Source organism: Hyla sarda, chromosome 1 (genome assembly GCF_029499605.1).
Source record: "Hyla sarda isolate aHylSar1 chromosome 1, aHylSar1.hap1, whole genome shotgun sequence".
In the NCBI taxonomy this organism is placed as follows: Eukaryota; Metazoa; Chordata; class Amphibia; order Anura; family Hylidae; genus Hyla; species Hyla sarda.
The window spans coordinates 286,836,813-286,852,103 of record NC_079189.1 but is presented as its reverse complement, the minus strand read 5'-3'; the positions used below and the strand labels follow the sequence as shown (position 1 = coordinate 286,852,103).

Here is a 15,291-nt window from a genome sequence, read left to right as displayed (position 1 = left end):
TAGATAGATAGATAGATAGATAGATAGGTAGATTGGAGATAGATAGATAGATAGATAGATAGATAGATAGGAGATAGGCCAAATAAATCCACCATTTTTTTCACCGCATTTTGGAGTGCTGCAGACTCTTCTTGTTAGATAAGAGATATATAGATAGGACAGATAGGAGATAGATAGATAGATAGATAGATATGAGATAGGTAGGTAGGTAGATAGATAGATAGGACAGATAGGAGATAGAAAGATAGATAGGACAGATAGATAGATAGATAGATAGATAGATGAAAGATAGGTAGATAGGAGATAGATGGATAGATAGATAGATAGGACAGATAGATAGATATGATAGATAGATAGATAGATAGGAGATAGATAGATAGATAGATAGGACAGATAGATAAATAGATAGATAGATAGATGCATTCACTCATTTTCTCATATGAATTATTTCTCAAAGTAACATCACTGTTTCTAGAACCTTGGATATGGGTTTCTGACTGACTAAATGTCATGACAGCTCATAGATGAATTCACTCTTTATATTACTCTTGTAGTTACCTAAGAACTACTATGCTGATTGTTGTAATAATATTATTTATTTTGTGGTATAACCCCTTAAGAGTGAATTCTATTTGAAAGGGTTGTTCTGGTAAAGTCTATGTATCACTTTCTAGTGAACTATTTCATATGCATAAATACAAGAGCTCAGGTACAATTGGTAAGATTTATATTAGTGCATCTTGTGAGTAACCAGGTACTGGAAATCTCATGCAAGTACTTTTACAACAATATTTTAAGCCATTTTGCAATCAAATTATAGCTCCATCACCTCAACCGCTGAAGATGCTACAAATTGTGAGTGAATACAGTTTGTAATAACTCTGTCACACATAGTAAGCCTTTGTTCACATAATGGAATTTCGCACGGAGATTCCGTAGCAGCAGACATGTCTATTCTTTCTGCTGACTCCCCACGGAAATGCATTGCCGTCTATGAGCTGGTGCCTTTCCGAGTGGTCCTAGTGCAGGCATGTTATGCCAGTGCTCTGCTGTCAGGGCAACATCCACACAGATATTTTCCAAGCTGACATTAGCCCATGTGAACAGAGCCTAATTATTCAAACATTTCAATACATAGGGTTTGTAGTTACCTTCACTTAATGTTAAGCAAGTAAAACACAAGCACTTTTAAATTTTAACATAAGGCAGATTTTAAAAAATGTTAAAAGCTAAGGTTTGGTTACTACGGGCAAAAAAAGACAGTTTGTCTTTTTTTAGCCAGTGCCATAACTCTGTATTTGTGATACTAACTACAGGTACAATAAAAATGTATTACATATGTTAAATACATGGGTTCAAATTAACTCCCTTAGGCTAGGTTTCCACGCAGTTTTTGGATATCTGCCACTGCAGTTTTTGAGCCAAAGCCAGAGGTGTATTCAAAAGGAATAGGACATATAAAGGAAGAACTTACACTTCTCCTCCCTTATGGATCCACTTCTGACTTTGGCTCAAAAACTGCAGTGGCAGATATCCAAAAACTGCCCGAAAAAAACCAAGTGGAAACTTAGCCTTATAGCAAATATCTGCTTGACATTTGATGTGAGAAGCTATAACAGTAGGTCTAAATAATAGAAAAATCATCAGATGTTATTTTACCATCCAGCATATTTTTATAGCAATATACAGTATACCATAAGACAACGGTCTTTAACCTGTGGCTCCCCAGATGTTGCAAAACTGCAACTCTCAGAGTTTGACGCAAGCAGTATCTGGATTGTTACAGTTTTGAATCACATGGAGATCCACAGGTTGGATACCACTGCCATAGAGTTGATCCTCAAGGTGAACACCATAATTATATCTAAGAAAAATGTTATATAGTTCGTATATATAAAAAAAAAAAAAAAGAAAATACTGTATCATGCATAAAATAAATGCTATAATTCTTATAAAATTACTGTCAAGTTTCTGTACACTTATATTTCCAAAAACACATAGAATTGAATAATATATTGCTAAACCATATGGATGGAAGTTTTTTTTACCCATATTTATATTTAAAAAAAAACTAAACACTGCATAAAAAGAAACGTAGGTTATGAGAACTGAATCGGCTGTTGATTTTTATCGGTTGCCTGCTATCTAGGTTAGTCCAATTTCACATAAATTTATAAAACACTAACAGAAAAACAATCACTAGTTAATATATGCCAAGATGTCTTAATAAGTAGCTTTATCTTAAAGTGACCATACACCTAAAAGATGATTTCTGCCAAAATGATAGCTTTAGCTGGCCAATGACAAACCATCTTTGTCTGGAGAGAAGTTGACTGAGTTTAAAATTCCCATTCAATAGATGCTAGTCCATGAATGATCTTTCCATGAAAGAACATTCTTAGAATGTTCCTGGAACCTGGGAAGTTCATCCTTCACACAGACTCATTGAACAAGTATAGCCAATTGAACAGTTACTGTTATTTTAATGATGTAACTACCAGTTATATCAATTTAAGAATTATTCATGAATGTTACTTGATTGATAACAAAATAGTTCTGAATTATTGTTATTTTTTTCCATAGAGGTTTAGGTTTGAGGACAGAAAACTAAGACAAAGTGACCAAATAGATACAATAAAAAATAGATAGACTTAAAGTAATATGTATAGAGTTTGTGGTGTCTCAGACATATACTTCAGCATAATTTGCTCATGCGGTTCCCTTTTAACATGGAGTTAGAGTCGGATAGCTTGGAATGTTTACCTAGGAATTCATTTAGAAAGCTTCCTGGCCTGTAGATCCCAATTTTACCTGTAATCAATGGAAACCGTATATCTGCAGGCTTTTTTTATTTGCCTCATCTAGCAGCCAATAGACTATAATAAATAACATACGATTCCAAACCCCATCTGGTGCCACTTTGGACCACAAGGAACAAAAAAAAAATATCTTTAATTTGGAAAAAAAGCATTCTACTTCTGTTCAGGATTTTTGATACTGAGAACTCCGGTGCCGGTTTCCTAATGATGAAACAAGGTAATTTAGAAACAAGGAGATGGTTTTAACAAGCACAAGATGTTTTTAACACGTACAATTCCCTGTGACCTCAGGTCTGCTTTGTTGAACTGATTTTTATTACAATTTGGTCACTGGATAGCAAGGAGCAGACCACTTGTTAAAGCAGAAAAGAGCCTTGCTCCAAAAGTCAGTCCTCACAGACAATAGAGAACTTGAGCTGAAAATGAAATTAAAGCTTTATTCAGCATTCGCTAACACCGAGATGTCGGCCAACAAACCCCGCATGATCAGGCAAAATCAGTGGCTGAAATCTAAAACATCAGGGTAGAGTCTGCATTATTACATTTCCTTTATTCTATCATAGTAATGCACTCAGGACTTCCTGACTCCCTGGCGGCCTTGCCTCTAGGCCAACAATGTGTAGGCATATTGCTTATGGATACTTGTAGTCTTTGAGATATCTTAATAAGGCTTTAGAAAGTTCTCGTCTCACCCATCCTTGAGAAAAAATTTAAGAAAGAAAGAATTGACAAGACAAGTAGGCCTGCAGGTCGGCTGAAACACATGACTGTGGAAGTAAGAACTGAGTAGCAGGTATATACCTTCTATATACAAATGAATTTTAGACCTCATACCCTTATTACATATATATGTTTTCCTGCAATGATTTACATGGCTACAATCTCGAAGGGGGAAAAAAAATAGGAAAAATAATATTTGTGTCGCTAGTATATTTCCAGTTAATAAGTCAGTAGCAACGCAGATTTCTGTACCACCTCCCAGTTATAAAGGAATGGCAAGCAACATTTTGAGACCAAATTGTTATGAATGTGACTTTTACAAGTGTGACACGGCATGCGGTTTTGTGAATCTGGATGAACATACTATGCCACCAGTATAAAATGGTGAAGTCAACAGCACATCTGACAGCAGTCTATGGATTGGTTTTTACTAAACAATGCACTTCTTATATTGTTGCGATGCTGTTACAAATAATAAAACTGAATTTTCAGTGAAAATATGGCTAGTGTATTTACTGCATATTCTATGGTAAAAGTCCACATTCAACTTCGCATATTTTTCCAGCAGATATAGATAGATATAGATTTATAGATATTAATCTACTTTAACTTTATCTACACATATCAAATATCTTACTGGGCATTACGGGGCATAATGTTGAAAAGATACTGCTATTCCTTTTCTTGTAAATATCTTACATATTTTAGCACCATACCAGACCTCTAGGTCTGACGTGTTAATGGTAACAATATGATAACTCTGCCAGGCATGAGTGTTTCTTAAAGACAAACCAAGCAGATGTATGCACTGTTGCAAGATGCTCACCTATTACTGATTTATTACATTTTTGACTATTCGCAGAATCGAGTCCAGTATCTGCATACGCCACACATGAGCATAGCAACACATGTATTTCAAGGATTTTTTGTGCAGGTAAAAGCTGCGTGGAGATCTAATAAGATACTTTCATGAAATAACTGAAGGAGTATGTGTTAGAGTCCAAATCATTGCATCCCTCATCCAAATACAAGATTACATTACCAAATTAGAAAGCTATACCGTAACCCGTGTGCTGCACAAACTTCACTCTTGGAAATAGGCATTAGCATAAAGGTGGATGTATCTCGATCTAACCTACACGTAGGCTCTGATGTAAATGTTAACGTTTAATGTGGACCGTGCAATATAAAATTCAGCCCCAAAAATGACTTCAGATAAAGATAGATGGCAATAGTATACTAGAGGCCTGAGGAACGTATCCATGTTAAGGGTTTTTAGCATTATACAGAGAATAGGTACCAGATTCCTGAGCAGCTCATCTAGCATCCTATCATGTGTGTCCAGCTGCTGCTTTATACCATTCCCTATGTGATTTTCAATTCAAATATTCCTGCAGGCAACACATGCAAAGCTTGACCACTTAAGAACCTCTAAAAAGATTACATTTTCTGCCTTTCTTCAAGCAAGTCAAATCAGGAATTCACAGAACACCACTTTAGTCTTCCTGCCTGAACCTCAGCCATTGCATCCACAGTGCATATAGATGTCATTTGGAGACGCATTATTGTACACAGATCTTAGCACTAGGGTAAGTTGGCACACGTGATCTTGTGTTTCCTAGCTTTGTATATTTTTACTATCCTTTAAAACAATAATTCTAGCATGAGTTTTAAAGGCACAGCGGAAACACTGCCAATCCTTAAGCTGAACGATTTATGTGTACGTACCTTTTCAATTTAACAGGGTCTGTTCCACAACTGCAGTCTCTTCATATGTTATAGGCTTTACTTTGCAGCTGAAAGCTGTACCACTACTGTTTAAATTTACATTCTTGTATCCGGTGCTTTCATCTCTATCTCTTTTTTATGATGGGGGAATGTCAGTATATTAACCTTATTTATTTCTACAGCATTTATACCGAACAAAACACTTTTTTTATGAATCTTTTAAAATACAAATAATTGTCAAATACTATCTATTTATACACCCATATATATATATATATATATATATATATATATATTTATTTAAAATATATATACAAATATGTTTAACAGATGTATACACACATGTTCATCTATATATTAATAACATATAATAACTACACACTAAATATGAATAGCTATAGATTACACATAAATATGTATATGTATATCTTACAGTGCAGACTATCCAGGAATTATAATTAATTATAGAATTCTCCTATTATATCGATTGTATAATTTATCAACTAGTCCAATTAAAATTCCCATATCCATGACACATGTATGATTATATAGTTATGTATGATTACATAGTGTAAATAATCTTGGCATATAGTACAGCTACACACAGTTCTAGAGAATCATTGCTTTCAAGTTGCCCATAAACCTGTGCATGCATTATCAATAACAAAGTATACTACTTACGCGTCAAGGAGTTCACAATTAACATGCATATCCATAGGAGCACTAAGGTGATCATATTTCAAGGCTTTTTAAATCCACTTGAGCACTTAAAAAAAATTCCACTTTGAATCTTGTAAATTTCAGACGAATATTTTTTTTCTCGCTGGTATGTATTGCTGTAAGGAAGTTGCTTGTCTATGGGCTTTTATTGTAAAATAGATTTTTCTATATGAGTTGGAGAAATAAGTGAAGCATGTGTAAAGGGAACAGACAGCTTGCAGGTTAAGGAAAACCCTTTTGCAAGTCTGAGCAACTGAGAACTGACAAGCTAAATATGCCTGTAGCCCCATTCATCTCCCCGCCCACATGGGTTGCCAAAATTACCAAGCCCTACAGAGCTGGAGAAGACATTCTCTGCTATTCCTCCGCTGCCCCCTTTTTGTCATCCCCCCCTCTTTTTACTCCTTACGTCTGCTGACATTTCCTTATTTTTTTTTTTCCTTTTCACTCAAGCTTCGTAAAAACCTTCAGATGTGAGTCACGACCAGGAATTGTCTGAGTCGTTAAATGAGGTCACTTACAACATCACTTTTCCTGCCAACGTTTTATTTGTGTCGTCATGAAAATATCAGACTGGTGATGGCATTAGAGTGCCAGAACAGATATCAGCAGCTTTTTTTTTTTTTTTTTTTTTTTAAAGCTAAGATAAAAACAAAATGTATTATGTCCCATATTCAGACAGCACTGATGTCTCATTTGTGTAGTAATATCTCTTTCTAGGGTAACATTTGCCAGGCATGTCTGAATAAAGGAATGTTTGCCCCAAAGATAACACAAATTTTTAAAATGCAGTATAAATAATTTTTTGCATTATTAAAGGGATCTTGGCAAAAGAATAAGTAACAAAATAAAAAAAGACACATAACGCACCAGTTAAATTCCCCACAACTTATGCACCTCATGCCAGCAGAGATGAGATACCAGCCTGCGTTGTCACATATTGTAATTTCTGCCATCATCACGTCATTACTGCTGACATGTAACAAAGGCTTTTGGGGAACCACAGAAGCATCTGCACTTGAGCAGCGGAAAACAGAAGACTTGTGGGCACTGGGCAGTAAAAAAAAACAATGCAGTTAGTTATATCACTTTATAGCATATTGGGTGCCCTCTTTCCTGTTTCTGAGATATTGTGATTTTACTATTAGGTTGACTGCACATTTCCCTGAATAGTCAAATAGGTGGGAACTTTAATAAAAAAAAAAACTGATGTGAATTCCCACCCCTTTTTTTTTATGAATTTCCTTCTCATCCGACTATTCAGGGAAAAATGCAGTTAGGCAACTAAATGGTAAAATCCCAATAATTTAGAAAGAGGAGAGCATGGCAATAGACAGCATTGAAATCAGGGTTACAAAATTATATAAATAACTATATTTCTTGATACAGTCTATAGGTCCTACAGGTCACTAATGTTTTAGGTATTTTATTGCTCTACATATCATTGAAGAGATTTTCTTACCTTCACCACCATTGTTTCAGGTATTTGTTTCAGCATGTCATTGAAAAACTACATTTCCCAGGATGCAAAATTAACGATCTAGTCCACTGGCTAGATCAAGGCGGCATGCATGGAGCACAACATGTGGTGATAGTGTGACCTGCAATTAAAAATAATTCTAATTAATCATATTTATTTTCATACTATATCATTTCAAATGGCAGCTAAATGACAACACAAGTGCATTTTACATGTGTAGAGAGAGGGGTACTTAACATTTGGTCTCAGAAAACCCATTTAAAAGAACAGAAGCTATTGCCATTCCAAAACTTTATTTCACCTGTATTCATGCTATAGGAGAAGTCAGGAATGCACTTCCCTGATACTATACACTCAGAATTCAATGACATATGGTTGCAATCCAAAATATTCTACCTGCCACTTAATACCACCTCACATATGGGCCCTACCCAGGGACGTGCACACATAGACTCAAAAGGGGGCTTGAGCCCCTGCCCTATGATGCCCTCACTGATTGGGTAGTGCATAACCTTTCCAGCACCACCAGAGTGTAGGGTTTCTGAGCTAGTTCTGCATAATGCCAGTTCAGCCAGGGCTGAACTCTTCTGGGTATCATGCCAACAACCGGCAGTGAACACAAGAACATTCATAAACAGTGAAACACAATATGAACACAAGACTTTAACATAACTAGTAAACAGGGAGGGTGCTTCCACATCTTACATATCTTATAGCTCCCCTTCACCATTTTTCTGATGCTGTTCCCCATCATCATTGAGCTGTCAACATGGGGACCAGTTTGGATTGCAAAGACAGGCACAAATACCCATTGTACCTGCACCCATTCCACATTCTCTCCATTCTCCAGATTCTGCAGGTTCTCCAGCATGTATTCACTGTGCGGATTTTCTGGTGATGTACTCCCCAGTGGAAGGCCTTTTCATGATGACGAAGACACTCTTCTGAAGAAACCACAAAGCAGTTCTTGTCACCCAGGCTTCAGGGCCAGGTTCCTTTTTTCAGAGGGCCTGCAGGGTAAACTCCAACTATTATCACTCCTCCTCCAGAGTGTCTTGTTATCCCCATACAGGAAGGACAGCCATCTGGTTTCAGTTGCTCCAACAGAGGCATGGCTCCAGGTCCAGGACCCTGTTTTGCCTCCAGCTCCAGCAAACAGGCCTGGCCACAGCCTTGTGGCCTATTCAACCAACCAATAGCTTTTCTCCTTAGGTAACTACTGGAGGGAGGCCCTCTTTCCTCTCACACTGGGTGCATCCAAAAATCATATCCCCAAATCAAGAAGCTAAGTTTGTCTCACTAAAACCAGTTGTGAGAGAGGGAGAGACTGCAAGACCTCCCTTGTTGTTATCCCGAAACTACACCTATTGCAAAGATGGCAGCATCCTGTAAGGTTTGGGAAGTACAGGCCTAATAGGGTAAATATGTTATTCTGCTTGGAGGGAAATATGGGGTGACAAAGGAGGTGCAGATGAGACTTTGCAGTTATGGAATATTCTACTCACTTTCTTTAAATGTTTACAGCAATGGCAGAACAGACTACTCTATGCAAAGCACAGTGTTTTATTCTCAGTTTGTTCCAACAGTGGATGCAAGGTAGTGGTAATGCATCTGGCTCTTATCTCTCTCTCCTACTCTCTGCTCCAGTCACCCAGCAAGGCTTCCAAATACACTTCTAGTATTTTATTATTCCTAATCTCTCCTTGTCTCTTTTTTTGTCAGAAGGAAACTGCCAGCAACCCCACAGAGTAGGACATGTACAAACATAAGAGTCAAGGTAGTTCAGGCAATAATAAAACGTATGCACCTGACATAGGGTTATGACATGGACCATCACCATGAGACAGCTTCCTTAAAATGAAAAAAAAAAAAGTATGCCAGACATTAACCTGAGGTAAAAATCCAAATCTTGATTATGAAAAAGGGAATAAGGGGAACAAAATTAGTTCCAGACCGCTATACATATTATAAGGGGTTAAAATACACATCATTACATAAATGCACGTACAATGAACATCAAACAGTAAATGGCAGATTGATATAGATGGAGAGAGGGCCCTGCCTCCAAGGGCCTACAATCTACAGAGGGAAACAGTAGGTGAGGGAGACAGCAGGTCATCTGTGAGCAGTTAGGGAAGCAGCTGTTCATAGGACAATACAATGGTAGCAGGATTATTGTAGGTTGTAGTAGAAGGGAAGACAGGAAAAAGCCGGTTATAAAGCGCAAACCACTCCAGACGTCTCTTCAAAGGTAATATAACTTTATTACAGCCACATACAACGCGTTTCGAGGCGCATGCCTCTTCTTCAGGTAACAGGCTTAAAGATAAGCCTGTTACCTGAAGAAGTGGCATGCGCCTCGAAACGCGTTGTATGTGGCTGTAATAAAGTTATATTACCTTTGAAGAGATGTCTGGAGTGGTTTGCGCTTTATACCCGGCTTTTTCCTGTCTTCCCTTCTACCATTTCCATCGGCTGGAGTCCGATCCACGCTGACACCGGAAGAGCAGCACCACTATCCACCTATACGCTTCAAGTAGTTGTGAATTCTTCACAACTAACCCAGGTGAGTACCTACACTTAAAACCTGTCAGTGCATCTCCTGCCTTATTAGATATACTGTCCCATGGGAAGCTCTGCCTTTTTTATCTTATAGAGACAATTATTGTAGGTTGTAGGCTTTCCTAAAGAGGTGAATTTGCAGGTTTCTTTTGAAGGTCTAGGTGGTGGGTGAGAGACAGATGGGTGAGGGTAGGTAGCGAGTTTCAGTGTATGGGAGAAGCACAGGAGAAATCTTGGAGACAGTTGTGTGAGGTGCAGACGAAGGGAGAGCAGCAGATGTGGATGGCCTTGTATGTCATGGTTACATAGTGACATAGTAGTTTGTGGCTAAAGAAAGACATCCAAAAGATAAGGATGAAAAATAAGGATGAAAAAAGACACGTGTTCATCCAGTTCAAGTTATGACCATTTAGGGTTTTGCCAGGTACCCTATAGTGTTAAAAAAAAAAAAAATTTAGGGGTCAAGTACCTGGTATAATATCACATCTCCCGATTCTAGTGACTATAACAAGTCGCGGAGGCGGTGGTTGCTGCCGGGCGCTATGCCAGTGTTAGGTTAGGGACCCACTCTGACTAGGTCTTGACGTGGTGAGTGGGCTTGTACTTTTTGATCAAAATGTATACTAACAACCTGTTAGTTTTTGAAATTATGCTGAGAAGTAAGTAGATCAAAATACAAGCTGTGGATGTGCGGCTATGTTTCTCTATTTTTGCATAACACGTAATATTATTTCTTTCTAGAAATGCAGTCTGGTCTCTTATTGAGTTTACCATGACCACTTCCTCTGGCAGAGAGTTCCATACTCTCACTGCTCTTACAGTAAAGAACCCGTTTCTGTGCTGGTGTTTGAACTTTTTCTACTCTAGTACTCTAGTCCTAGATATAAATAGATCATGGAAGAAAGGTTTGTACTACCCCCTGATCTATTAATACATAGTTATTAGGCCATCCCTCATACCGAAAAAAAAAACAATGTCAATAATCTTTTTTGGCTACTATAGTCCTCCGATTCCCTTATTACTCCAGTTCAACTATATCCTTCTTGAACACTGGTGACCAGTACTGTACACAGTATTCTATGTGTGATCTGACTAGTGAATTGTACAGCAGTAGAATTATTTCCTTGTCGTGGACATCTATGCCCCTTTTGATGCACCCCATGATTTTATTTGCCTTGGTAGCAACTGCCTAAAACTGGTTTCTGTCATTAAACTAAAACTCCTTTTCATGTTAGTCATCCACAGTGTTTCCCATTCAGTACATAACCCCAACCTTTTCCTCCTCATGTTGTCAACTGGTAGCTAGTGAATGGATTGGCATAGGGAAGATGGTTGGTGACAAGAGGGTCATAAAGTTAAACAGATTTGTAAATTACTTCTATTTAAAAATCTTAACCCTTCCAGTACTTATGAGCTGCTGTATGCTCCACAGGAAGTTCTTTTCTTTTTAATTTATTTTCTGTCTGACCACATGGCTCTCTGCTGACACCTCTGTCCCTGTCAGGAACTGTCCAGAGCAGAATAGGTTTGCAATGGGGATTTGCTTCTACTCTGGACAGTTCCTGACATGGACAGAGGTGTCAGCAGAGAGCACTGTGGTCAGACAGAATGGAAATTCAAAAAGAAAAGAACTTCCTCTGTAGTATACAGCAGCTGATAAGAAATAGAAGGGTTAAGATTTTTAAATAGAAGTAATGTACAAATCTGTATAACTTTCTGTCACCAGAAAAAATGTTTTCCACTGGAGTACCCCTTTAAAGAGAAGCAGAATAAGATCTAGTTGGTGAGTAGGATAATCTGATGGTTAAGAACATTTTGTGAGATGGTTAAGAACATTTGCAAAGGAAGGTTTTGAGGTAGGGAAAGGGGACAGCAGTAGGAGATAGAGGAGTGGGTAGAAGGAATGGAGAAATAAAAATGTTATAAATTGGTGTTGGGATTCGGGGGTGGTCACAGTGTACAGGAGCTATGCAAGTGGAAGATATTACACAACTCTACAACACAGTTCCAAAGACAGAGAAAATATCCAACACTGCTATCCTCAGACATAGAATATGGGACAGAATAATGGGACAGAAGGTTGATCCAGGGATCTATTCTGACTGCCATATTTGGAGTCAGGGAGGTTTTTGCCTTCCTTTGGATCAACTCAGTAGGGACTCATTGGGGATATAGGTTGAACTTGATGGACTCTGATCTTTTTTCAACCTTATGAAATGTTAATAGTTATCAGCATGCTTGTTTCCTATTTAGTTAGCTTATGATCCTCAGGCATTGCTGCTCCCCATAAAACAGTGTGTGTCATGTAGGAGATAGAGTTTGCTGAATTTCCTGCTGGAGTGCCCTATACACAGGAATAGAGTGGTGTCTGTCCTTTGGCTTAAAGGTATACCATTATGGCATCCTCCTACTTCAGCCTCTCTCTGCTATGCTGCTCTTTTCATACTTGCTACATTTTACTATTCATGGATGTTATGATACTATGTATTACCATGCTGGCCTGTGGGTGATTATGCTGCTATTCCCACACTGACCACTGTTATACTGTTATACCTAACTGTGCATGCTTACTGCAGTTGTATGTTATGTGTGTTTGAGTGTAGATTAGCGCGCGCACACATACAATATATACCTACTGGTGTTCCTACCTGCAAGATGTTATACTAATATTACCATTAGTATAACATTGAATACCTACCTATGGGTTGTTGTGTGGCTTTTGCCACAGCGACCACTGTTTTACTTTCCTGTGAATACTTGCTACAGTTGTATACAGTAGATGTACCATCAGGGTGACCAGACATCCCGGTTTAACTGGGAAAGTTACAGTTTTGGGACAGCTGTCAGTGTATCCTGAAAAAATATTTTGGGATGCAGGAGTGTCACATTTTTTCTCCAGTAGGCACTTACCAACCATATAGTGCAGAGATGCGGAGCACAGGAGAAAGCCACAATCCATCTCAGAAGGATGAAGGACGATCGCAGTGGGAGCAGTGGCTGCCGGTCTGAGATAATGGTAGTGGACATGCCACGTATGTCCTTGGTGTCAGTGACATTGTGCTGTTATGCCCAGGGGAGCAATGCAGAGCAGCACAGCTGTAGGAGGACACCAGGCCTGGATACTGGAGCACGGGCCGGGATGGTAACTTCCACATCAGCCTTAGGGCTCCACTGCTCCTGTGGTTCAGGGTTCTATTGTAATGGCCCATAGTAGTAGGTATTCACCCTGGACTGAAGGAGTAGTGGAGTACGGAAGCAGGGCAATGAGCGGCACTAACTTCGGAGAAGTGAGTGTCAGCTACTATCAGTAGTGGTAATCCTGCTGCCCGTCATTAAAGGGGTACTCCGGTGGAAAACTTTATTTTTTTAATCAACTGGTGCCAGAAAGTTAAACAGATTTGTACCTATTAGCTGCTGAATACTACAGAGGAAATTCTTTTCTTTTTGGAACACAGAGCTCTCTGCTGACATCATGACCACAGTGCTCTCTGCTGACATCTCTGTCCATTTTAGGAACTGTCCAGAGCAAAATATGTTTGCTATGGAGATTTTCTTCTACTCTGGACAGTCCATAAAATGAGATGTCAGCAGAGAGCACTGTGGTCATGATGTCAGCAGTGAGCTCTGTGTTCCAAAAAGAAAAGAATTTCCTCTGTAGTATTCAGCAGCTAATAAGTACTACAAGGATTTAAAAAAAAAATTTAATAGAAGTAATTTACAAATCTGTTTAACTTTCTGGCACCGGTTGATTTAAAAAATAAAAGTTTTGCACCGGAGTATCCCTTTAACACTTCAGATGTCCCGATCAATGCTGATCACAGCATCTAAAGTGAAACTAAAAGTTGCTGGCAGCTCAGTGGAGCTAATCATACCCTTACAACGCGATGGCAGGGGTTCGATTATCTAAAATGGAGGTGGATGACCCCTCACCTACCTCCTGCCGCCGATCGCTTAGCCAGGCTGTATCAGGGGATCACCAATCTCACTGTGTAATACTATGCCATAAGCATCTAATCTAATCGAATTATTGCATTTATTTCATATGCAATCATTAAAATAAAGGGTAAAATTAAAAACAAAGGGTAAAAATAAAAAAATAAAAAAATTAAAAAATTTAAATACTATAATAAAATACGACTTTTATTTTACTACTTTACAAAAAATAAATAAAAAATATTTAGTATCACCACATGGGTAATTGACCAAACTATTAAAATATAATGTTTATAATTCTGCACGATTAGTGGCGTGATTATAATCATATCATATATCAGAAAAAAAATCTTTAAAAGCAATTAAAAAGTGCCATCAAAACAAAAATGGTATCGATTAAAAACTACAGATCACGCCGCAAAGAAATGAGCCCTCATACAGGCCTGTGTATGGAAAAATAAAAAAGTTACATACCAATTTTGTTAAAAAAAAAAGTTTGCAAAAAAGTACAATAATAGAAAAACTATATAAATTGGGTTCCGTTTTAATCACATTGACCGACATAATAAAGATATTGATAAGGATTTATTTGCTTGGAACCCACACTTTTTTCTAGGGTTATGAGACACAATTCTTGTTGCCATTTTTTTTAACCCCTTAGGGTTTTTCCATTTTTTCCATTTTCATGCAAAAGTTTTTCCTTTTTTTCCTCATCACCTTCTAAAAATCATAACGCTTTAAATTTTGCACCTATAGACGCATATGAGGACTTATTTTTTGCTCCACCAATTGTGCTTTTTAATGATATCAATCATTTCACCACAAAATTTATGGCGAAACCAGAAATGGAGCTAAATTGGAAAAAAAAAACGCCATTTTGTAACTTTTGGGGGCTTCCGATTCAATGCAATGCACTATTCGGTAAAAATGGCACCTTATCTTTATTCTGTAGGTCCATATGTTTGCAAGGATACCTAATTTATATAGGTTTTATTTTATTTTACTGCTTTAAAAAAATTATCACTACATGTCAAAATTAGTATGTGTAAAATTGCCATCTTCTGACCCCTATACCGTATTTTTCGTCCTATAGGACGCACCGGCGTATAAGACGCACCCAATTTATAGGTGCAAAATAAAAAAAAATAAAGATTTTGAACCCAATAGTGGTCTTCAACCTGCGGACCTCCAGGTGTTGCAACATCTGGAGGTCCGCAGATTGAAGACCACTGCATAGGAGGTAATACTCACGTGTCCCCGCCGCTCCGGACCCGTCACCGCTGCCCTGGATGTTGCTCCATCGCTGTTGCAGTGTCCCCGTCGCTCCGG

General features: G+C 38.1%; 1 protein-coding gene across 9 annotated transcripts in view; it reads right to left on the bottom strand.

Moving 5' to 3' along the window:
* Positions 1 to 15,291, bottom strand: part of CRLF1 (cytokine receptor like factor 1) — a 128,076-nt gene that overhangs the window by 100,822 nt on the left and 11,963 nt on the right. For 3 of the 9 annotated variants that reach the window (XM_056574635.1, XM_056574654.1, XM_056574617.1), the window contains exon 2: positions 7,450 to 7,588. Coding sequence is in view for 4 of the 9 variants with exons in the window: in XM_056574579.1 (XP_056430554.1) it covers positions 5,949 to 6,003 (55 nt within the window). In the remaining 5 variants the exon portion in view is untranslated. Of the gene's footprint in view, positions 1 to 5,948; positions 6,278 to 6,857; positions 7,038 to 7,449; positions 7,589 to 15,291 lie in introns of those variants that run through there. The other 6 variants (XM_056574607.1, XM_056574589.1, XM_056574625.1 and 3 more) reach the window with 5 other exon arrangements.